Here is a 24,979-nt window from a genome sequence, read left to right as displayed (position 1 = left end):
GAGCGATTTACGTCTGTGAGAAGATTTCAGGAGTGGACAGTTTACTTCATCCAGCGTTCAGGAGATTTCGTGGCGAAGTCGCGGCGTTTTGTTGGGGAAACTAAAGGCTGAAAACTCTGCTGGAGACGATTAATGCACAAAGATGAAAGAGTCAGAGGTTGCTGGGCAACAATCAGCTGTGCTGTGGTCCTCAGGTGGGAGAAAGTCCGGTGAGCTGCATCCACACACCAACGCGCGTCTCTCGGTCACCTTCTGAAATGATGTCTTGTGGCGACGTGCGCGGAGCGCCGGCGTGCGTGTGAGTGACTGACCGACGGTCTTTCCGAGAGAGAGAAAGGCTGGATAGAAACAGCAGCCAGGATTTTAGGCAGCAGCGACAGCCAGACCCCCAGAGCAGGCACCCCCCCTGTCTCCCAGCTGCTCAGACCCATGCAGGGTGCCCGGAGAGCGCCGGGGAGTGCTGGTCCAGCTCAGCCCGAGTTCATGACGCTCTGGGCGGCTTCGTCATGCGTTTCTTGCCCGAGCCAAGCGCCCAGTCCCTCCGGCTCCTCTTCCTATTCATCTTCGTGATGGGGGTTGCCCCATCCCCGGCTCTCACAGCCGGCTGCCCAGACAGATGTGTGTGCGACGACCAGCTGGTGGTCCAGTGCGCGGGGCAGGATCTCACCCTGTTCCCCAACGACCTTCCGCTCGCGACCCGGCAGCTCATCATCTCCAACAACCGCATCGGGGACCTACCAGCGCTGCAGCTCAACTACCTGTCCGATCTGGTCTACCTGGATTGCAGCAACAACTCGCTGACAGAGATCACCGAGTCCACTTTCGGGAACTTGCGAAAACTCGCTTACCTGGACTTGTCTTTCAACAGCCTGCTGCAGATCGAGGACCGGACTTTCGGGCCTCTGGCGTCTCTGGTGATGCTCCGGCTGACGGATAATCCCAGTCTGGGAGAAATCCACCCGGACGCTTTCTTGGAGAACATTGCTCTGCAGGTGCTGGATGTGAGCAGGAACAATCTGACGACTTTCAACATCAGCAGCCTGATCGCCCTGCCTGCCCTGCGGTCTCTGGGACTCAGTGGAAACCCCTGGAGGTGCGACTGTGACACGGAGGACCTCTGCCTTTGGGTGAAGATAGAGGGATACAAGTTCCAAGGTGAGGATGGTTGCTGCTGTGCACAAATAAGTTCAAGTGAGCAAATAAGGACACTTAAGGTTATATATGAACTATAAACAAGAATAGTTAAAGGTGGAGTATGTAAGATTTTCAATATTTTCAAAATAAATTAACTAATAAAATAACTACAAACACAATTAGAAAGTTTTTTGAACATGTAGGTTCCAGTCTGTCCATATTTGATGCGTTATTAATTTACAAGTTTAATTAATGACAAATCACAAAAAGCACTTTTTTTTTTTTTTTTACTGGTAGGCAAACATTTAAGAAGGGTCTTTGTCATTAATTAAACTTGTAATTTAATAACACATCAAATATGGACAGGCTGGAACCTACATGTTTAAAAAAAAATCTAATTATGATTGTACTTTTTTTTTGTTAATTTGTTTTTTTAAGCACAAAGTAATACAGAAAATGTCCATGTTTGGATTATTTGGTACATCTGAGCCATTGGAGTCTCCTGTTTGGCTACTTCAACTCTCCTGGCAAGTGAACTCACCATTTCTCTCTTAAGACACTAAAGACCCACTAAGTTATCATTTCTTATAAGAAATGTCACCTCAGTCCATTTAGATAATTTGATGATGTGCACTCAGTCCGTTTATATGGCGAGCAGCTGATTGCACTGTTCCTCTTCCTGTAGTTTGTAGATGTTTACGCACGCACACATACTGCCATGTGCCTTTCAGATGCAGACCTCTCTGGCAAGTACTCTTTACACAGACCGTAAAGCTCATGGCTCGACCTCAGAGTCAGAGCAATCTAACGATTTTGTCCCCAACTCTTTACAACACAGTCTCCTCGAACTGCCCTTCACTTCTTAGCAAATGTCAGGTTCATGCCATCCAATCAGGCAGCTTGAAGCCACCTCAGTTTGTCCATTAAACAAAAAGAGAAGGATTGAATGACACCAGCTCAAGAAATCACCAAGATCAGGACATGTGACCTTCTCAGTGAGGACGAGCTCAGATGAGCTTTGCCTCTAAATTTTAATAGAGTTTATAGCTTTAAGCAGCTGAACTGGGGTCAGATGACGCAACAACGGTGGTGTTGCATTTAATGGCTGTCTTACATTCTGTTTTCATCCCATCACTGTCAGTGTTTTGTCTGTCAGGGCCCTGAAGGCAGAGATAGTGCTAAGAGGAAGATTTAGTCCTATTATATCTGTTTTTTCTTCTTCCTGAGCTTCTCCTGCTCTCTCTTGCACACACGCACACACACACACACACACACACACACACACACATTCAGCAGGCACCTGGGTGTGCTGGCGCTCCCACTGCCTTATGCTTTGGCCCTTCAGTCCAGATGGTTAATGATCATGCTCAAAAAAGCTGGATGCGGATGTTTCCACTAAGGACAGCGAGTGTGTGTGTGTGTGTGTGTGTGTGTGTGTGTGTGTGGGACTCCCCAAAGCTTCTCGCCTCTGCTTCCTTCAGAAGACACACTAATTCAGTGCATCAGAAGACCTCTGCAAGACAGCCAATCCCCAAAGTTGTTATCCACCTTCACCTTTCATATCACACCCAGAAGCTATTAAACATAATCCCAGAACACACATATATACACACACTTATTTCCCGTGTTGCACTCTGCTGTTTAACCACCAAACACCTTAACACAATTCTGCAACAAAGCTCGGAGCAAATAATCTGGGAAAACTGAATTATAGACATCCCGGCGCCCCCATTTGAGTCGGTATACAGCAAAGATGGCCACGACTCTGTTGGTTTGATCAGTTTCAATAATCATTCCAGCTGTTTGTCATCCGTCTGCGTGCCTAATGTTAAAAACGTAACAGAATCAGGGAAACTCTTCCTGTTCCTTTTCATACTCAGAAAAATCATTCATGGACAAACCACTCATAAACAACTGTCAAAACCAGCGTAATGAAGTAAAAGGGGTCAAGCAAGCATGTTTGTGTGTCAGTGTGTGTGTGTTAGATAATGCAGGGTTTCTGTGGTCATGAATGCCTTCTGATCTAACTGCAGGGCTGTGAGTCTTAACGTACACAGATTCCAGCTGTCATTCCCTCTCAGTGAGGCGATGAATCAGGTGCATGCGGCCGTGCATGTTTATCACCTTTTCCCGTCTTCACACTGAAGTTTTGCGCTCGCTCTGTGTTTATGCTGAAGGTATTTTGTGTGTTTGATGAGTGTCATTCAGACGCACGTCTTGATTCTGGCAGTCATCAAAGTTCAGCTTGAGGTTTAAAAAAAAAAGCTGCAAAGCCGACAGCAGATTTGTTGTTGCACCTATAAAGAGACAACAGGAGTGTTTTAGAGACCGGTGATAGAAAGACACTGAACAAATGCAAGAATAAAGTAGAAAGAGTCGGGGGGGGGGGGGGGGGGGGGAATGTATATGTTGCTGAGAAGAAGTGTGAAATGATGGAGAAGCAACTCTTGTCACATGGGTGATGTCTGGAGAATTGCACCCTTCTTCTGCCATCTTTTCTGGTCTCAGTTTACCAAGAAAATGTCTAACATGGAAGGTAAAGACATTCAGTTTAAGAAGTGAAAGAGAAGAAGACAGAAAATTATTAATAATTTGCTTTTGAGTGGCAGTGATTATTAGTCATCTGCCCCCCCCCCCTCCTTCTGTCAATCTTACTTTCCCAAACACACAATTATGCACCAGAGAGGCTACAACTCTGTCCTGAAAGCTTATTCTTCATCATGGATGATGATGGACAATGTTTCTGAAGGTGTAGTCATGCAGCTGGATACCTGGGTAATATTTGTCTTAATTCCACAGTTTGTGCTAAATTTGTTTATTAAATAAACAGCTAAAACATCTGAGTGCAAATGTTAAAGAACTCTGGTCTTTCCACATCTACTGTGCATTAAACAGTGAAAAGACTCAGGGAGTCTGGGGAAATCTCAGTGCATCAACTCATGTTGTAAACTCACACCTGACCGGCTTCAGCGTAAGGTTGGTTACGCCGACACCGCTGCAGGCTCCGTGTACGTCCACAGAAACATGATGGACACCTCTTCTAAACCCGACATGCAGCCTGTTTGCAGCTCAGTAATGCAGAAGCATTTTCTTCTAACCGGTCAGCTTGTAATTGATAATATTTGTGGATTTTTGGAGCAGACTTTGTGCGGTAAAAGCTGCATAGAAACTGCAAAATGATGCCATCACTATGCGCGAGTCTAAGAGCAGATGTCACCAACATCATACAGTATAAATCCAGCTTCACGAGTACCCCAGAACACCATTTATTACTCTTCTCTGTCCACTGCTGCATCCACAGACCACATTATATTAGCAGGGAGAAAAACCAGAAACACAGCAGAGTTCTCTGGAGAAAAGCTGATCTCAGATGGACAGAAAGACACTTGACACATATTGTGTGGTCAGGCGAGTCCATGGTTTGGCTCCTTTTAGGAAAAGTTATTGTCATGTTCCACATGTCAAAGATGTGAAAAAGCATCCAGGCTGTTATCAGTGAAAGGCGAATGTCAGTGTGAGGGTGCATCAGTGACAGCAGCATGGGCAGCTTATGTGTGTTTGATGGTAACATAATGCAGAGACGTACATTTTAATTTTGAAGAAACACATTCTGCCATTAAGACATCAGCTTTTTAAAGGCTTGTGTTTAATTCAGCAGGACATTGCCAGATAGTTTCTGGGCATTAAACAGCTGAAATCTTGTATTCAGCTGTTTAATGGCCAGAAATTGGCAAAATTTCCCCTGAGAACTGAAATACTAATTTTTTGTTTTGAAATGATTTTAAAAAAACTATAACTAAAACGAAGGATTATGTGATTAAGTGGTATCAATCTCTTTGAATGGTATTAACTTTTAGTTGTTTACATTTTCAAACAGATTGTCTTGTGATTGTGTCACTTCAAATTAACTCAAGCATTTCTAAAGATACAGACTAATCTAGTTACGGTCCAAATCAATCAAATTTATTATACAGACCACATTAGTCAATAGGGGTGGGAAAATCAAATCGAAAAATCGAAAATCGGGATTTCTTTGCTTCACAATTTTAAAATTGATTTTTTTTAATCAATTATTTTTTGCAAATAAATAAAAATAATCCATTATAAATTTTTTCTCATTTTTAATGTTTGATCTTTTTACTTTTCCTCTTGGGCTTTGTAGCAGCAGAATGATGGTCTGGCTATTGTGTTGTTTTTTCCTGACTGAAATCAAGAAAAATGAGAGAAAAAAAAAAGTTTTATACATTTATTTTGTTTTTAATCTACAAAAGTCATCAATATCAAAGAATTGTGAGAATCGCAATTTAAATCGAATCGGCACCCAAAAAATGGGAATCAAATCGAATCGGGACAAAAGCATATCGTCACAGCTAATCATGTTCATATAAGCCAATTTTAGATAAAAATAAATGGAATTTTTTTTGTAAAATTCAATCCCCTGTCCAAAGTAAAACCCTGTTAACAGGGAGAAAAACCTCCAGCACAACCAAACTTAGGACAGGTGGTCATATAGAGGAGTAATAAATGATTATACAAATATTTGAACAAATTTAGAGGAAGCTGAACTCTACTTTTCCTGCCATAAAGTTTGGAAGTTTTAGAAAACTTTCCAACTTCTTTGGAAATAAGGGTTTGTAATAAAGATGACCTCACTTCAAAAATGGAACTCATTTGCAATAAAATGTTTGTTGTTTCATCCAACATATCCAGTATTTTTACTCCCATAATTTGCTCCAAACAATCCAACTCTTTTGTCCTGACACCTTTCTCCCACTGCTTTCCTCTGTTATTAATCCCTGGCACTGGCATTATGTACTTTCTCTTGACTTAACAGAACCTCAGCTTGTTGAATGACCCGTGGACTCACTGTCGCTTGATTTTGTACCTACTCTAAATACGCACAATGTGCGCGGCTTGTCTGGCTCTGCGCTGGCAGTTTCTGGTGTTATGGCTCCAGTGTTGGGGAAAAGTATTTCTGGCTGCCCCTCAGTGTCCTGGACAGCTCAAATGCGACAGGCAAAGAGCCAAAGCAGGGGGCCAATCATGGGGCAAATGTTAAATATTAATAAAAGAAAAAGAAAAACAGAGGTCAGTGGATTGAAAGGAAGGCCAAGATAAGGCAGAAAGTGCAGAAAGGAGCTGGGCGTACAGGTTCGTTTGGATATAAAGACAGACAAGGAAAAGAAAAACAGAATATGAAGGAGCTACCGATCGTCTGTGCCCTAGATCTGTCACTCAAATCCTTTAAAACATTCATTATGACAAGCAGGCATCGATTCACTTTAATACAGGTAGATGATACATCATTTATCAGCTGGAATCATTCCTCAGACCCATCTGGTGCGGAGAAGCGTATCCAATTCAGCTGGTCCACTTGTGCAGTGTGGCCTGTATATGTTTGTATGTCCCTGTGCATTTCACGGTGTGAACTTGAAACCAAGACCGATGTGATGCATGTGTGGGCGTGTTTGTGATGAGATCACCTGAAGGCACAGAGGGGAGTTAGCTCAGGAGTGTGAGTTTGCGTGCATGGCGTGATTGTGTGCATACGTGTACATGCACACGTGTGTGTGTGTGTGTGTGTGTGTGTGTGTGTGTGTGTGTGTGTGACCAAACTGAATAAAATTGGATAAGCAAGTAGAGGGTGTGAAGATGACAGAGCAAAAACCGAGAGAAATAGGAGCATATAGAAGAAGAGAGGAATGGGATGATTAACAGTGAAAGGGGGGGGGGGGGGGGGGGGGTTGCAAATGTGCCAGGGTGGGAATAAAAAGTGGGAGGTGATAAAGGGAGCAGGAATGATAAGACGGATTGATCGAGCGAAGAGGAGAGCACGGGTTGTTGCTATCTGACCTTCACTTCTCCCTCTCTCCACCTGGTTTCTGCCTGAGGAAGAAGGAATTGTGCGAAGAAATGATGGAAAGGAGGACGGCAGTAATCTGACTAATACCGTATTTAAGAGGAGAAAAGTGTGAAGGCGTGATTTTTTTTTTCAGGCCTTTTGATGACAAAAAAAGGTCGGCTATTCTTAGGATTCACCGACCCCTGTATGATGCATTTAGCTGGTAAACGGCGAGATATCTGAGCTTCGCTGGAAAAGCAGGGGCCCCGAAATGTTTGGCCACATCAATCAATCACATTAACACTGATTGGGATGTAATCTTTGCCCGGCTCCATTTCTCATTGGACGCTTCATTCTAAGCAAATTAACATCTGTCTTATTTTGGCAGCGTCCACGTCAGTCATGTCGATGAATAGATTTGATTGCTGCAGGTGCTGCAGAAACTGTCCAGTCAGTCATTCCTGCTGCGGCTCTGCCAAAACGGAGAAATCAAGACGAAGAGCAGATGTAGATTTGGTTAAGTGTGAAAGAGTCAATTACTGCAAACCAAGGTACTGAATGAGGAATGTTTCTGAATTCTAAATGTAAAGATACGTTGTGCTGTGTCAGGCTTTCCGGTTACCTGTCCTCACAACCACTGGTGTCTGGTTAGGTCTGTTGTCTTTGGCTAAAAGTAACGAAATCTGGTGGAGAAAGGAAAAGATGAAGAGAACAAAAGGAGAAGATGAATAGAATTCAGATGAATGCAAGAAGTTGTTATTGTGTCAAAATCTGATTTCTCCTACAAAATACGACAAATTTAGTTTGAATGATGCTTACAAACACAATTGGTATCATTTATTGATAAATATGTTTTTCTAAACACATATGCTGAACATTTAGTTGTGAGGATTAAAAATAAAGATGTGATTTCAGACTCTGAAACTAAAGTTTGAGCTTAGAAACTCCATCCTGATGTTAGAATTCAGGTTCAAAAGCCACTTTTACTGCAAGCAGGAATACAATATGGTGTGTAAACAAACCCACGTGTGACGTCAACTTATCTATTCAGAATCTGCCATAAGACAGCCAGACCTAAAGAGATATTAAGACATTCAGGTAGGAACTCTGGCTGGGCAGCAATGCTAGCAGCGATTAAGAGGCTACCAGAGTAGCATATTTATAACATCTAAAACATCCAAAAAGCCAGTCGATATGTAAAAGAAGCAAAGTGTCAGAACAAGTTCTGGGTAGATGCTAGTTTAGACCCTCTGACAGAATCATTCCTGCTTCTCCAACTTTTGATTCTCTGCAAAAGTCTGCTAATTTGGCTGCTAGCATGAGGTCAGTCAGGGTGTGAGCACAGGTGTCAAACTCCTGCAGGGTTTTGTTGTCTCCATGCTCCAACACACCTGACAGAAATGATTGAGTAGGTTGACAAGAAGTGGTTGGGTCCATTTGATTTGAATCTAGGGTGGCCAGATGTCACGTTTTGTGCTGGATCGTCCCGCATTTCTATTACTTTTCCCACAAAACGGGACGCTGTTCCGCATTGTTACGACCAGGCTTTACTTTTGTGAAGGAGAAAAAACAAACAAAACAAAACGGGCTTTTACTAATTATGTGTGGCAAATTATTTGACGGCTGTCACATTACACCGCCTGCTGATTTGATTGACACTCATGTCAATCAGACTAGGAGGTGGGACTTAATGCACGTCTAGGATGCACCGGTGCACCAACTAACAAAAATAGATAAATAGAAAAACAACTGATTGATCATGGAGGACAGGGAGACGACCGCTGCGAGGAAGAAAAGAAAGTTTTGTTACAACAAAGACTGGGAAAGCATTTATTCCTGGGTTAAACCTGTTCGAGGAGACTGTGATGGTATTTTGTGATGTTTGTCAAAGTAAATTTTCCGTGTCACACGGCGGTGAATATGACGTGAAACGGCACCAAAAATCCGAGAGTCACAAAAAAACGTGCGACTCAGAGGGAGGCTTCCTAGTCAATGGACATGTTCCTGATAAAGCCTCGACTGCTAATTCTGTTTAATTCTTGATAACGTGAAAGGAACAAGGAAATAGTATGCAAGCTTTTACTGTTTCCCTTTGTCAGAGAGCTCGAATTTCAATTAAAAAAAATATAGTAACAGACTGGTTATGTTTGGATAGTAATTTTATTACCAAAGAGCAGAATATAAAGGTTTTTTTTTAAAAAAAAGAAAAATGTCATGAAAGAGTGGAATCAGACATTGTCCCACATTTTCATCGTCTGTCCCACATTTGGTGAGAGAAGATCTGGTCACCCTATTTGAATCAGGTGTGTTGGTGCAGCAAAACAACAAAACCCGGCCCTTGAGGACTGGAGTTTGACACCCCTGTAGAGAAAAGAGGATGCAGTTGTTTATGATTATGAGAAGCTGAAGAAAACTAAAGGAAAGTTTTGTTGTGACATCTGTGGAGCTTTAAACTAACGGCTGATGTGCTGTTTCAGATTGAAACAATCCTCATACATATATTTATTTTTGGCGAATTCCGCCAAATACAAAGTTTATTACAATTGTATCTCATTTTCTCCTGACAGTTTACAGATAAAGAGAAAAATCGCAGCTGATGGTACCGCCTTAAAAGTTCCTCATAGCAAAGTCAGCCAGTTTGTGTCTTGTGATGAGTTTATTTTGGTTTTGATCATGTATGCAAGCATGTACAGCTACATTAAATCACAGCTGTAATTAATATTTCCTGTGAATTAGCTGACATGAAGTGAGCAGTGTAGGGTGAGAAACAGACAGGTGAAAGAAACAACAAAAGAAGCCAAACAAACAAACAAATGACACTTGCCTTGTTTTACAGCACTTTATTGCAGCTTATGAGGGGGAGCGCTCATCGCAATCCGCACCTGCTGCCCTAAACCCCATGTTGAAATGTCCTTGGGCAGGATGCTGAACCCCATGTTGTCTCTGATGCAATCATCAGTGTGTGTGTGTGTGTGTGTGTGTGTGTGTGTGTGTGTGTGTGTGTGTGTGTGTGTGTGTGTGTGTGTGTGTGTGTGTGTGTTTGTCTGTGTGTATAGCTGTGTGTGTAGCTTGTGAGGCTGCATACTGAAAAGTTCTGTTCTGTCACAAATAACCTTCACTAAACTGCAGACCTGTACATCGAATCAGTCTTGCAGAAGTGACTGCATTGCTTTAGGTACTCAAATACAACATGCAAAGAATTTTACATCTACAAACATGATTCCTAGGCTTAAGTTAACCTCAGAGGTTCTAAGGTCAAATGGAAAAGTGTGCTCCTGTTTCCTCAAATCCATCTTTTTCTTGGATAAAATTGATGCAGAATCTTCTGTCAGGTGCACGACGGGTAACTTTCTCATCTCTAAAGACAACATTAATGCTGACAGATGACTTTGGAGAAACATGTGTTGCCATCTTTTTCAGGGTAGGTCTTATTATTGCTTATTTCAGCAAGTAAACATCAAACCACGTGCTGCAATTGTGGCAACAAAATGCACCATAAAAGTCAGTGTGTCTAACTGGCCTGACTGCAGCACAGACCTACTGGTGACCCACTGAAAACTGTGGCACAGTATGAAAAAAAAAACAAAAAAACAATATAAAGCAAAAATGTAGTTTTAAAAAATACTAAAGCGACTAATCTTGCACCAAAAACATTGACAGAAAGAAGGTTAAAAGACAAAGTAGTTATGTCCATATGTGATTATACATGTTTTAAAACCACCTACTTTAAATGACATGTGGGTTAGAGAGGACTGCTATCTGCAGGAGCTGATAGGAATGGAGCATGTCGGTGGGCAGATGCCTTACAGTTGTCTTTAGTTAACTTTCTGCAACTCAGGGCATTAGGAGATGTTTGTGTCTGCTGCTTCCAACCTTCCCCTCAATATGAGACCACCACCATACTGATTACCATATGTATCGGCATAATTAATCTGCTTATAAATAGCTCAGCTTCCAGTTCACACGATGGACTATTTGTCCTGTTGGTTCATACCTCACAGCTCTGATCAAGCCATACACATACAAACTCAAACACATAGAAACTCCATTTCTTCTTCCTGCCACAGCAGACTTTGCTTCATGTGGTTTTTATTTTGTTGTTGTTGACAACATCAGACACAAGGTAACTAGAAAAAGTTCAGCATTTTTCAGTGGTGTCACCGGCCCTCTTGCAGGACAGCGATGAGCCCTCTGCTCTGTCAGCGCGTCAGCGTTGAACCTGAAAATAATCAAGCTGATGACACTTTATTCTCCATCTGCAACAACTATTCAGAACATGCACTTGTGGTTACAGATGAATGTTCATACATAAACACTGCACATGCTGGAAAAGAAAGGATAATGCACATTTTTTTAAACGTACATTGTCATATGAATGAAAGAGAACCTCCCCCCCCCCCCTTTTCTTGAAAAGCTCTGCATGATCTGAAAGTTCAGAGGAATGTTTGCTTCTGTTATCAGAGGCTGCCTGTTTTTGTAAGCAAGGTGCTCTCTGTGTGGTTTCCCCTGATTGCTGCTGTTTAATTCCTATTACTATTTTTATCTTCATAGCTCCTGGCCTGGAGTGTGTCACTGAGCTGCAGGGCATTGTGTGCAGTCAGTGGCAAACTTCTCCACATCGTGTCACTAGTCACAATCCTCCCATACATTTCATTAGCACGGTGACATTAAGCCATAGAAGCTCCAAAGAAACGAGGGTCTTACACACAGATGACTTGCAGATGACCACCAGCCAGCTTGGCTTCCTGCCCTATGTGACATCCTTCTTTGCTTACTGAATGCATACCTTTAATGCAAAGATCAAAATAAAAAACATTTTTTTTGTCCAGTGTCTCATCCCAGCGTTGCATGATGCATTTTGTCCCACTTCTTTTATCTTACACCACAGGGTTTTGCTGCCACTGTTTGTTTGAGGTGGAGAAAATGTGGAAACTGCAGTGCAGCAAGCATGCAGAAACTGATTTCTTTCAGGCTGCAGCACCTGTCCTGAGACTACTGGGGCTAGACTTCACATTCAAACTATGCTGTGAGCAAAGAGGACACTCATGCATCCTTATATCATCATATCCCTCTTTATTTCTAGGCTTCTCCGGCACACACAATCCTTCACCTAAAAAGATCCAGTTGTTAATTTCTGGAATATAAGTTTTTTTTTTTGTTTGTTTTTTTGATGCTGCATCTTTAAAAAAAAAAAAAGGCTTACAAGTTTTAATTTAGCTTAATGAGAAAGTTAAGCGCAGAGGCAACAAAAAGATGAAGGCTGCATTTTTGCTGAAGGTGGCACTGGTTTAAAGATATTCCCTCACACTTCTGACATTTTTAAAAGAATAAAATGTGATGGGTCCTAGCAATCATGCAAAGTTTACAAATTTCCCTTTTTGCCATGGCAGCAGTACACCCACACTAGGAAATTAGCTGACACTGTGGTATAGTCTGACACCACAGGACACGACGATTGGTCCCATGTCTGTGTCTGAGAAATCACAGAGGAACTTAGACAACATGAAAGCTTTAGCCTTTAAGTCAAATAGCATCTGTAAATAACAAAAGATGGTTTTCCTGTCTTGTTAACTCAAACACACAGTAATAAAACTGGACCTGCTCCTAAAAGAGCAGGATTTTTTCATCCAGACACAGATATACCCATATCTGCATGGACATTTTAGTTCCTCAAACTCAGAGCTTTAAAACAGAAGCATTGTGATTTTTAACTGCATTCAATAAAAGTGCGTATAAAAGTGGGCATATATTATAGAAGACAAGGCTTGATGGGAAAAAGGGGGCTGTAGAAAAAAAAAGGACAAACTGAAAATGTCAAGGGCATTCTGCCAAAATGATGTCTGAGTGGTTTCCCAGACTGAGTGATGGGATGAGTGAGAAAACACAGAGCGACAAAGAAACAGACGGCGTAGAAAGCCTGAGCGCAGAGTGAATCATCCTGCCACCTCTTCCTGTGTTCTCCAGTAATGCACACATTATGCTCTCTTATCTCTGATTATTGCAATCAGTCAGGAATTTTCTCAAAATTGCTGCAGTGAATATTGAAGAGAAACAGCATGTGTGCAGCAGAAAGTCAGACCCATTCAATTTGAAAATAAACCTAATATAGATAAAAAATGTGTATATTTGAGCAAGATTGTGCCTTTTTACAGGCCTGATGAATTTTACACATGAAGTTGAACCCATGACTTGCTTTATCTGCTGAAGAGTAGTTTATGGTGGCGATGCTAATATTAGCATTTATATATTTATATAACATAATATTTGATTAATCCCAAAAAGGGAAATTACATTGTTGCAGTATGATGACTAACTGATTATTTTAATTACATTAATATATACTGATATGCCGGTCAGAGCTGGCAGGCCCAAACGTGTTGTGAGGGTCTGCTGGGAACGTCTGGCTGAGTCCCCTGTCAGGGCGAGCTTCAACTCCCACCTTCAGCAGAGCTTCAACCATGTCCTGAGTGAGGTGGGGGACATTGAGTCCGAATGGGCTGTGTTCCGTGCCTCTATTGCTGAGGCGGCCAGCCGGAGCTGTGGCTGCAAGGTTGTTGGTGCCTGTCGTGGCGGTAATCCCAGGACTCGTTGGTGGACACCAGCAGTGAGGGATGCCGTCAAGCTGAAGAAGGAGTCCTATCGGGCCTTCTTGGCCTGTGGGACTCTGGAGGCAGCTGATGGGTACCGGCGGGCTAAGCGGCATGCGGCTTCGGCCGTTGCCGAGGCAAAAATTCGGGCATGGGAGGAGTTTGGCGAGGCCATGGAGAAAGACTTCCGGACGGCTTCGAGGAGATTCTGGTCCACCATCCGGCGGCTCAGGGGGGGGAAGCAGTGCTCCATCAATACTGTGTACAGTGGAGATGGGGTGCTGCTGACCTCAACTCGGGACGTTGTGGGTCGGTGGAGGGAATACTTCGAAGACCTCCTCAATCCTACCAACACGTCTTCCCATGAGGAAGCAGAGCTGGTGGACTCAGGGGTGGACTCTCCTATCTCTGGGGCTGAAGTCGCTGAGGTGGTCAAAAAGCTCCTTGGCGGCAAGGCCCCGGGGGTGGATGAGATCCGCCCGGAGTTCCTTAAGGCTCTGGATGCTGTGGGGCTGTCCTGGCTGACACGCCTCTGCAGCATCGCGTGGACATCGGGGGCAGTACCGCTGGATTGGCAGACTGGGGTGGTGGTCCCCCTTTTTAAGAAGGGGGACCGGAGGGTCTGTTCCAATTACAGGGGAATCACACTCCTCAGCCTCCCTGGTAAGGTCTATTCAGGGGTCCTGGAGAGGAGGGTCTGCCGGATAGTCGAATCCCGGATTGAGGAGGAGCAGTGTGGTTTTCGTCCTGGTCGCGGAACAGTGGACCAGCTCTATACCCTCTCTGGGGTCCTGGAGGGGGCATGGGAGTTTGCCCAACCAGTCTACATGTGCTTTGTGGACCTGGAGAAGGCATTCGACCGTGTCCCCCGGGGGCTCCTGTGGGGGGTACTCCGGGAGTATGGGGTACCGGACCCCCTTGTACGAGCTGTCCGGTCCCTGTACGACAGGTGTCAGAGCTTGGTCCGCATTGCTGGTAGTAAGTCGGATCCGTTTCCGGTGAGGGTTGGACTCCGCCAAGGCTGCCCTTTATCACCGATTCTGTTCATAACTTATATGGACAGAATTTCTAGGCGCAGCCGAGGTGTTGAGGGGATCCGACTTGGTGGCCTCAGGATTGGGTCCCTGCTTTTTGCAGATGACGTGGTCCTGTTGGCTTCATCTGGTCGTGATCTCCAGCTCTTGCTTGAGCGATTTGCGGCCGAGTGTGAAGCGGCTGGGATGAGAATCAGCACCTCCAAATCTGAGACCATGGTCCTCAGCCGGAATAGGGTGGATTGCCCTCTCCGGGTCGGGGGTCAGGTCCTGCCTCAAGTGGAGGAGTTTAAATATCTCGGGGTCTTGTTCACGAGTGAGGGAAGGATGGAGCGCGAGATCGACAGACGGATCGGTGCGGCGTCTGCAGTAATGCGGGCTCTGCGCCGGTCTGTCGTGGTGAAGAAGGAGCTGAGCCAGAAGGTGAAGCTCTCGATTTACCAGTCGATCTACGTTCCTACCCTCACCTATGGTCATGAGCTGTGGGTCGTGACCGAAAGAACAAGATCTCGTATACAGGCGGCTGAAATGAGTTTCCTCCGCAGGGTGGCCGGGCTCTCCCTTAGAGATAGGGTGAGGAGCTCGGTCATCCGGGAGGGGCTCAGAGTAGAGCCGCTGCTCCTTCGCATCGAGAGGAACCAGTTGAGGTGGCTCGGGCATCTGGTCAGGATGCCTCCTGGACGCCTCCCTGGTGAGGTGTTCCAGGCACGTCCCTCGGGGAGGAGACCCCGGGGAAGACCCAGGACACACTGGAGGGATTACATCTCTCGGCTGGCCTGGGAACGCCTCGGGATCCCCCCCGCAGAGTTGGCAAATGTGGCTGGGGAGAGGGAAGTCTGGGCTTCCCTGCTTAGGCTGCTGCCCCCGCGACCTGACCCCGGATAAGCGGCAGAAGATGAATGGATGGATATACTGATATGATTCATATTCATTCATTAGTAAATGCACAAGGCTTCTGCTGTGGGTAGAAATGGCCTTTTGTTGTAGTCTTTAGATGAAGAAGCCTCTGGCTGAAGACACTTGGTTGTTTGACATGTTTAAAAGAAGTGTTGTTCATCTTTATTTAGTTAGTTTGGCAGCATTGTTCTACTCACAAAGAGACTGAGATGGCTGACATGACTAGTCACGCACGCACAATCCTGAGCTAGATAAAGCAGATATAGAAAGTAAATGGTGGATAAACTTATTAATAATAACAAACTTATTAATATATAATACTGATGTCACAGGTGTGGTGAAGGTGTGGACCCAAAATGCAAAGACGGGAGTCAGAGATGCAGAAACTAGATGTTCTTATTCAAGATAACTAAAAACAAGCAGACCTGGGAGGCTAACAGAACTAAAACCAAGGAGTATGACTACAGACGGAAACAGAAGAAGACACAGGTGTAATGATTTAACTACAGGAAAGCAAAACAAGAAACAAGACACATAGGGGGGAAAACAAGGAAAATTACAAAATAAAATAGGAAACCAGAACTAAAAAGACACAAAACGTACAAACCATGACAACTGAAAGCTTAACTGGTCTTTTACTGATGTGGAGTATCAGTTGTAGACTGCTTCATGCGGGACTGAGGGCTCTTTAGACAATCTGCAGGTGTGACAGACACGTTTTTTTCATTATTACCTGATTTTAAACTACTTCTATAACCCCAAAAATCTTTTAAATCTTTTTATGTAGTGTTGTTTTAGAGTTTGCTTTCATACACTGAATATTCTTTAGATAAAAGAACTGCTTTGTTTTCTATGCTTATTAACCATGCACAAAAACCAATTTGGTTGGAAGAAAGTGAAAAGTCAAAACTACTAGAGTAAAACAGCTTTTTTTATTATTCTAAAAATAGGTAGTATTTAAAATGTTTTAGTTGCAAAATCCTTCATGGCTTTCCAGCATAATTTAGAAGCCATTTCTATATCTAAACTTAAGTATGTTTTGCACTAAAATAAAGTGTCAAAATAATCTGCAATTTTCTGATGGCCACATTTACACCTCATTCATTTTACGCTGTTAGGGTTCTCAGAACTGCATGGAAGATCCACTAAAGAATGAAAAAGCATAACCAAGCTGAACCTATAGGTGTAGTTACCCTTCACAGATTTACTCTGGTTTGTTGCTGTTAAATTCAAGATTAAAACAGGAGAGAACAAGTTGAAAAGAATTAAAATAGGTAATAAACATAAAAATCCTGTTAATAAAATAAGCAAACAACTTAAAATGAACATTAAAAAATGTGACAAAGTCAAGCGCTGTTTCACTAAAGCTTGTTCTGCAAGTCCAAATCCAAATGTGTGAAGACAAACTGTGAATCTACTTCCCACAAGCCTCCTCCTAAAAAAAAAAAAAAAACAGCCCATCATTAAATGATCTACTTGTATAATTTCCAGCAGTGAATTTTGTCAGCCATCAGGTACCATTTTGAGGACTAAGGCTGAGACTAAACTTCAAACAACCTCACACAGCGTCGTATTCGTTCCCCTTTTAAACTCAAAGAAACGTTCCGAGAGGCAGAAAGGAGATAAGAACGCATACGAGGAGCGGAGGAAGATAAAATGCCAGTTTGCATGTTCTCCAGAGAGACGGCGTGTCAGCCGAGCATGTTAGGTACACTCTTCTCGTTGCTCCTCGGTTGAACAGTCACTACAGAACAGACTTACAGTAATCTGTAAGCACATCCCCGATCACTTATCGCATAATGATTTGCATAAAGTTACATGCTGTTTCATTAACTTAATGGCTCCTGGATGTAGTTGCTTGTTTCTGCCTGGACTGGAAGAGTTGTCAGATAAATAGTCCAAAACATCACAGTTATCAGGTTACAAACGATCTGCTGCAACAGTCCCAGCAGACATTACAGAGCAGCACCGATACAACTTTTCTCTCTTCCCAGTGTGATCGTATTGATCAAAAAGCCTTATCAAAGCAGTGCAGATGTTTTTTTTTTTTCCTTCTCCTTTGCAAGCTAGAAAATCAATAATCAGACCGCCAAGTTAGTTAAACTGTTATATTTAGCCCTCACTCATCACCTAAATCGACTAATCTAATCACCAGACTAATCTGTCTCGTCGTTATTTCAGCAGTCAAATCTGGTATGAGCAGAAAAAAAAAAGCGCATAAGGATTTGTAAATTAGGATTTAGGTTTATGTAGGTGTGTAAGCCAGTTGGGTCTTTACAGAGCTCCTCCTGCTGCTTTTGCTGCTGCTAAGCTCCAGCAAGGAGAATGAGGAGTATAGATAACGGCAAACTGTTCCTGCTTTTCTGCATTTCCTACTCCTGACCTTTGACTTTATTAGTAAATAACTGCAGTTTGATTTACATGGTTAACAGCATCGCTGGAGAAGATGTCCACAGCCAAACTATCACTGTGAGACTGACTTTACCTCATGTTTCAGAAAATATGTTTTAAAGTGATGCCTCCTGTCAATGCAATAGTTTGCCTTTTTTCTTAATTTAACTGCATTTTGTTCTGTTATCTTTTTCATTCCTTTTTCTTTACTCTCATGTTTAAAAGTGCTGTCTCAGTCTCCGTCCTGCGATCTCTTTATAGGTTCTGTTATTTCTCTCATTGTTTCTGGCTTGAAGAGAAAATAAGCAGCCTATTCTGGAGGGTGCAGAGGCAGTTTAGCAGACAGGGAGGAAGGGTGGGAGTGGGAACGGGAATTAGCAGTGAAGGTAAAGTCAAAAGGATTGATAGAAAACGGTGTGCGCTGTTTCCTGCACACCTCTCGCTCGTTCCCTTTTGTTATAACTCTGCTTTTAACTGGTGAAACACTGGAGCAGTTTCTGTTAACGCCGGTCAGCCTGCAAGTAATAGATGGCATGATCTGCAGAAGTTGTTAAAAAATGGTAAACAGATTAATATTTCAAACAAAGTTAATGCAGTTTCCCTCAGAACTGAGGGAGAGACAAGCCAAACCTGAGACAAGCCAACTCAGGCAAGAATCACCGCTTAGAGCAGCTAAAGTTTGTCAGGTCTTGTTTAGTAGATTCCTGTAAAAAAAAAAAAAAAAAGAAAAAGCCTTTAGTTTGGTGGCATTAAAGCTGGGGTAGGTAATGTTAGGGAACTAGCAAGATGTAAAAGTGGTGCCCTGTCTTGGCTCCTCTCCCTCTGGTTTTGCCGCTCCTTACCCTGTCTTGGCTTTTTTCTTACCTTCGCCAAGGAGGTTATGCTTTTACCGGCATTTATCTGTTTATGTTCAAGATAACTCAAAAAGTTATGAACGGATTTTAATTAAATTGTCAGGAGTTGTTGGAAATTTGAAAAGGAAGAAGTGATTTAATTTAGGTGGTGATCCGAATCACCGTTTGGATTCAGGAACTTTTTAAGGCCTTGGCCTTCACACCTTTTTCTACCAACAATTTTCTCTTTCTCGGCTGTTTCACGGGAGGAGGAAATAAACCGAGCCGGGTCGGGAAATCCTTCCTGCATTTTCTCAGCCATGTTCGCCTTCCGAGTTTCTTCTTCACTACTTTGTATTTTCATCCTAACACGCTGTTTATATGCAGGGTGTGCGATGCGGGAGGAGGGGGAGGAGAGCCTGGAGAAGCTTACGAAATATAAGAAATAAATAACTTAAATTTGACCGAACATTTTGATTAGTCAGTTTTTACAGATTTACAGTAAACTGAGGTATCTGACTATATTTCTTATTGTTCGTGATTACAAAATGTTTAAACTACTATCAGGACGAGGAACCACTTCACCCAGAGTAAAAAAAAATGTCTCTGAACAAGATTACCTACCCCAGCTTTAATGAATAGTCATAAAAAGTACAGATAATTCAGCATTTGGACTCAGATTATGAGGTGCAATGAAAACATGTTCAGCTTTTCCTCTTAAGATGGTCCATTTTTTAGTTTAAAATCTGTTTGCAAATCATTATTTAGTTTTAAAAAGTCATATTTTTTAAGTTTTAGATTTTTTTTCTTAAACATTGTCGGATCTTCTTGAGGAGTTTTTGCTTTTTTATTCCTCCTATTCTCTTCACTACAAAATTACTACAGATCTTCCAGAGCCTGTTTAGATGTTCCCCTGCTCTGCCACAACTGACTCATATAGATCAGAGGTCACCAACTCTGGTCCTCGAGAGCCACTGCATCCTGCAGGTTTCAGTGTTTCCCTGCTGCAACACAACTGACCCTAATCAGTGGTTAATAAAAGGGCAGGTGTAGAAGATGATAAGTTGTTGGAGAATCTTTTCATTTGAGCCAAGAGTGCTGAAACCTGCAGGATGGTAACCCTTAAGAACTGGAGTTGGTGACCCTGATATACTGCAGATAGCTTACCTCAGCAGGTTGTTATCCACTTCTGTGCAAATCTGCAAATGTCACGGATTTCAGCCAAATGAGTTGGAGCAACCGAATATCTATGTTAGCTGGTCATGAAGCCCACGGTTTTAACAAATAGCTAAAAAGAAAATACCCACTCATATCTTTATCTAAGCTCTTTCCCGTGACCTTGATGGAAAATTTCATGAAAAAGGAAAGGTGAGGATAAGTAATCTTAATTCCAAAGCACTTAGGAATAAGACAACAGCGCCGCCAAACTTTTTCTGCAGGGCCCCCTTTTTCATCAACGACAAGAATGTCAAGCCTCCCATCCTGACACATGAACCAAAGAAACATGCTAAGAAATGCGTCATCAGTTTAGTGGCTGTATAGGTAATTATAGTTAAAACTGTGTCAGTATTATTATCCATTCTTCTTCTTTAGTGTAGAATTTAGTAAAAATAAAACAACCCTGTACATATGAAAGTAGTAACCAACAGGCTTTTCTTTGTACTCAGGATGAAAAGTCCCCAAGTGGATTTGTAACTCATTCGGCTTCATACTTCATAATGATTACATTTTGATACAAGCAAAGACTGGTCCATCTTCATAACTCACCGTTGATTATTACTATTACTACAATTACCTGGTCAAGCATGGAAGATAGTCTCCATCATGTTTTCTTCTCTTTTTATTGTACTTAAAATCTCTTGTTGAGTCATCATAATTTCCCATCTGTACTTTTACAAATTTGTCCAGTGCCAAAACTGGACGTCATAAACCTGAGTCCCCTCTGGGGGGCCCGCCCCTAAGTTTGAGAACCACTGCTTTACACTAAGTTATGATGCTTTTCGGCAGCACTGAAGCTACAGATGACTCACAAATATATTTACAAAAGATGCTTTAGATACTTAACATACTGTAATCTGATTACAGTGTTACACAGGAACTACTTTAATCTGCGCATGTTAGGATATAACAGAAAACACATTATTATTAAAGTTGTTTGACACAATTAAAGAAAAGGCACAAAGTTTAACATGTTGTCACAGGGCGCTCACACTCGCTTCACTATCTTCATAGCTATACAAACTATTAACTCCTAGTATAACCGAATACCAAACTGTTGGACAGGATTATCTCCTTTCTTTCATAAAGGATAGTCTGCTGTTGGCTGTGCTAAAGGAGATCTTAACATAAGCAATGGAACTATTTTCCTTTGTATTCAAAGTGTTCGAACCGCTCTCATCTTGCCTGTCACTTTAATACTTCTGGATGATTTTGTCCAGTGAAACCTGAAGTAAAATGAGTTATTCAACCAGATCCAAGGATTGAGAAAACACAGCACTAGCCTGAAACATGATCAGTCTGCGATGCTTTTCATTACGTTCACCGCTTTTCTCATATGCATTTATTCTCTTTTGAATTTATTAGTTTGCATGACATCACGTTTGTTTCTTACTTCAAATCTTGATTTTTGTTATGAGGGGTGCAGGACAGATTTTCTTTTTAAGTTTAGAAGGGCATGCTTGTCCAAGCATCTCTGCACAGTAACCAGAATCTGATGAAATCTTCTCAAGGTCAAACAACCCAAACGTCTGAAAATCCTTGTTGTACATTTTGTCTTGCTTTTCTAAACCTCACCTCCAACCTTCTTGTTATCTGCTATTTCTTAATTACATTACAAACTGATTAAAAGACTAACTGAAGCCATTTTATCTTCTTATTGCCTTTGTGGGGGATCAATTCTTTTAATTTTCAGAGTGCTAGGCAGCTGCCTAGACTACTGATTGTTGATACAAGATTATTAAAGAAGAGTATTTAGAAAGCTTTCACATTTGCATCACCTGGCCTTCAATCCTTGTCTATGAAAGGCTGTGAAGAAGCTACAGCTTTAGTACGCTAATTGTTAAATAAAACAAGGTCAAGTTGTTCAGAAAGGTCAAAGTTTTTCAAAGTGCACCATTCCTCTTTTCACTTGGAAATAATCTTGTTTTAAATGTAGACTAAAAAAGTTTGACCTTTGATTTAAACCATTTAGGGTTCAGCTCAAACCCCTGACTTTACCTAAAAACATATCACTATGATGCTTCTGCATGTAATAATAGTCAGTGTAGCAGAAGGACATCATGCTAATAACCTCGACTAATGAGCTCTTTAGCATTTTGGATATCATCTGGCATCTGTAGTCAGACCTGTGGCGACCTTTGACCCTCTTTTTTTTAGAGTCCATAACTTGATCCATGACCTCTTTGCTGTTTTCAGAGCGTTTGTCATGACAGTGATTCTGCATCTCGGTGTGGTCAACAGTGGCTGATTATCTTATTCCTCATTGTGAGCTGCAGATGTTTTGTCCGTCTCCTTATCTCTCGGCTGCTGCGAAGTCATCTGTTGGTGTGTAATGATGTGCACAAAGAGGCGGGAGGGGTGATGTGTCAGAGGCTTGCAGTCACCCTTTCTTGCATGTATGTGAGAGTGTGTGCCGCATGATAATGTTTCCATGTCCTAGACACCAAAGACCTTTATTACTCAGAGGAAATCCATTGTTTTTTTTGAGGGGGGGGGATTGCTTTATCACAGAGGTTATTGCTGCAAGGTTGTTTTGTAAGCCGACTGTTGATGGTTGTCCACCATTTTCACCTCTTTAATTACATTTTTTGTTCTCTTTTCTCCTGATACTTTGCCCTTCATTATTAACCATACGTACTTATTTTTTCTGCTTTTCCTTTCTTTCTTTTAAACATCTCTCTTAATTAATTTCCTGTGTCATTAATCTTCTTCTCTATTGCTTCTTCTTTCTGTCCTTCACCTTCAGACGAGGGCCAGACAGTTTGCCACAATCCCCCTGAGCTGGCGGGCCAGCGGTTGGCGGAGGTCGGCATGCAGCTGCGGGCGGATTGCCACCAAGGCCTGGGCTACTGGGACTACCTCTTCTTCATCGCCATCGGCTTCGTCATCTTCTCGGCCGGCACGGTGTCGGCATGGGTGATGGGCGTGCTCATGGTGCTCTACGAGCGCTACAGCAAGAGGAAGAGCGAGGAGCTGGACAGTGATGATGAAGACAAGAGGGGCCCGATGGGTGGAGGTGGGGGAGGAGGAGGGATCCAAGGGAATGGGGATCTGAGCAAACCTGGCATGCAGGTGTGACAGACTGCAGAGGAGAGAAGAGACAGAGGGGCGAGGAACCAGAAGTGATGAAAGGAGTCTGACACCAAACTGAACTGAGATCTGCCCGTCTCTCCTTGTTACAGACTTCCATATTGCAATTTGCTCTTTAATATATCAGAAATGGAGTGTATGAGTGTGTGTGTGTGTGTGTGTGTGTGTGTGAGAGAGAGAAAGAGAGAGCTTGAGTGTGTGTCTATGAGAGAAAGAGAGACAAACAGAGACAGCAATAAGGATGACTTTGCCTTCAGGAGAACAGAATGACCTCTGAGATTATTGAGAGCAATAACACGGCACACAACAAAGAGTGTGTCAATGCCCCTGAATACTATGTAAAGTGCTCTTGAGTTACACCACGTAATTGACGATTATAAAGAGAAATGATATGCGAGTGGCACATTCAAACACACACATGCAGTACATCCATAAAAAAATACACAAGAAGGATCAGGGGTCACAAAGAGAGTGATGCCTTATCTCTGCTACAGAAGAAGCTGGTACATTTCAGTATTAAATTTTATTTTTCTGGATGCCTCAAGGCAACTTCACTTGAAATAGTCACCAGTCATTGCTGTTTCTTATCGACAGGCGCATTTGGATTCTAACGTGATTGGACAGAAACATAACAGAGTGAATGTACACGATCAGAAGAAACTGTAACTTCAAACGAACAAATTTCAAGTAGTTCAGGAGCTTGGTGGTCAGAGTTCTTCTTTAGATGTGCTTTTTATGTTAAAAGGCACCTTGTGGAGTTTTCCAACTAATTGTACTGCTTAAATACAAAGTGCTCCCTGAAAAGAACTACTTTCTTGACAGCTGGAGGAGTAAACACAGGAGGAAACACAACATGTGGGAGTAGAAGGCTGCTAGTTAGTGAATGGATGCTGTCTTCAAATATGTTGGCCTCAGTCACAATTAAATATCAATTTATGTAACAATATCTGAATGTAAACATGTCTTTGTTGACAAAAAGCTCCACAGGGTCCCTTATCATCCACTTAACAGCACCTGAAAGACTCGTTTATATTGTGTTGTCTGAACCTGACGTACGGCTGAGAAGAGCAGTGGATTAGCACTTTCATGCAGTTTTTATTTTATAGATATTACAACTTTTCCACCTCAGCCCAGTGGCCATGCACAAAATAACCAGAATGGAAACACACTTAATAGCTAATGAGGCTGCTTTTCAGTCTGGTGTTAAGTTACTCTTAAAGGTCATTCCTCTGTAAACAAAAAAAAAAAAGAAAAAAAAAGAAAAAGAAATAGGCAGAAGTCTTCCTATAATGACACTAAGTGACTGACATAACTTGTGTGTACTGTGCACGTGTTTATCTTCAGGTTTCTGTGTGTGTGTGTATGGTTTAAAACACTGTGAGCTTAACATGCTGGAGTCGTGGAAGTGGGGCGAGTTCATGGTGACTGCACATGAAGACGGTGATGAGGGCAATACAGTCAGTCGTGTAATTAATGTCGACTCTACATGATGTGACCGGACACCTCTCTTGGTCGCAGTGAACATACTATGCTTCAGTTTAAAACCCAACTGTCTGCGTGGAAGTGGGTCTCTGGAGTGTAAGTAGTAGTGGGGGTGTTCATGCGTAACCGAGTGTGTTTTAATTGGGGGGTCAGAGCGATCGCAGAGCATCTCTGTGAGCAGTGTGGACGAGTGATGTACGAGTGGGGACCGATCCAAAAACCCTCCTGCTCCATCCCACTCCGCTTCTGCCCTGTCCATCACAGGTTGGACTGGAGGCTGGAGATGATAAATGATGACTTTGGCTAGATGTGGGATGGAGAAAGAGCGGGAGTCACCATCAGAGGCGGGAATTCTTTCTGATTGATGTGCTAAACAGCTTGATTGATGGATAGTCGGGGTTAAATTCACAATTCTGAGCTGAGTGGTTCCAAATGGCCTGGATGAATGAGGCCAGGTTAAAAGATAGCTCT

General features: G+C 42.6%; 1 protein-coding gene across 1 annotated transcript; it reads left to right on the top strand.

The window, feature by feature from the left end:
- Positions 1-488: 488 nt before the first annotated feature.
- On the top strand, positions 489-23,014 carry lrrc52 (leucine rich repeat containing 52; the record flags this gene model as incomplete). Its single annotated transcript, XM_079245096.1, has 2 exons — positions 489-1,155; positions 22,683-23,014. Exons 1-2 carry the CDS (start codon positions 507-509, stop codon positions 23,012-23,014), a joined length of 981 nt encoding a protein of 326 aa, XP_079101222.1. The 5' UTR covers positions 489-506.
- Between the last annotated feature and the right edge of the window lie 1,965 nt (positions 23,015-24,979).

Source organism: Telmatherina bonti (assembly GCF_933228915.1).
Source record: "Telmatherina bonti genome assembly, chromosome: 8".
In the NCBI taxonomy this organism is placed as follows: Eukaryota; Metazoa; Chordata; class Actinopteri; order Atheriniformes; family Telmatherinidae; genus Telmatherina; species Telmatherina bonti.
The sequence above is the reverse complement of the archived record's forward strand: the minus strand, read 5'-3'. Positions and strand labels throughout refer to the sequence as shown.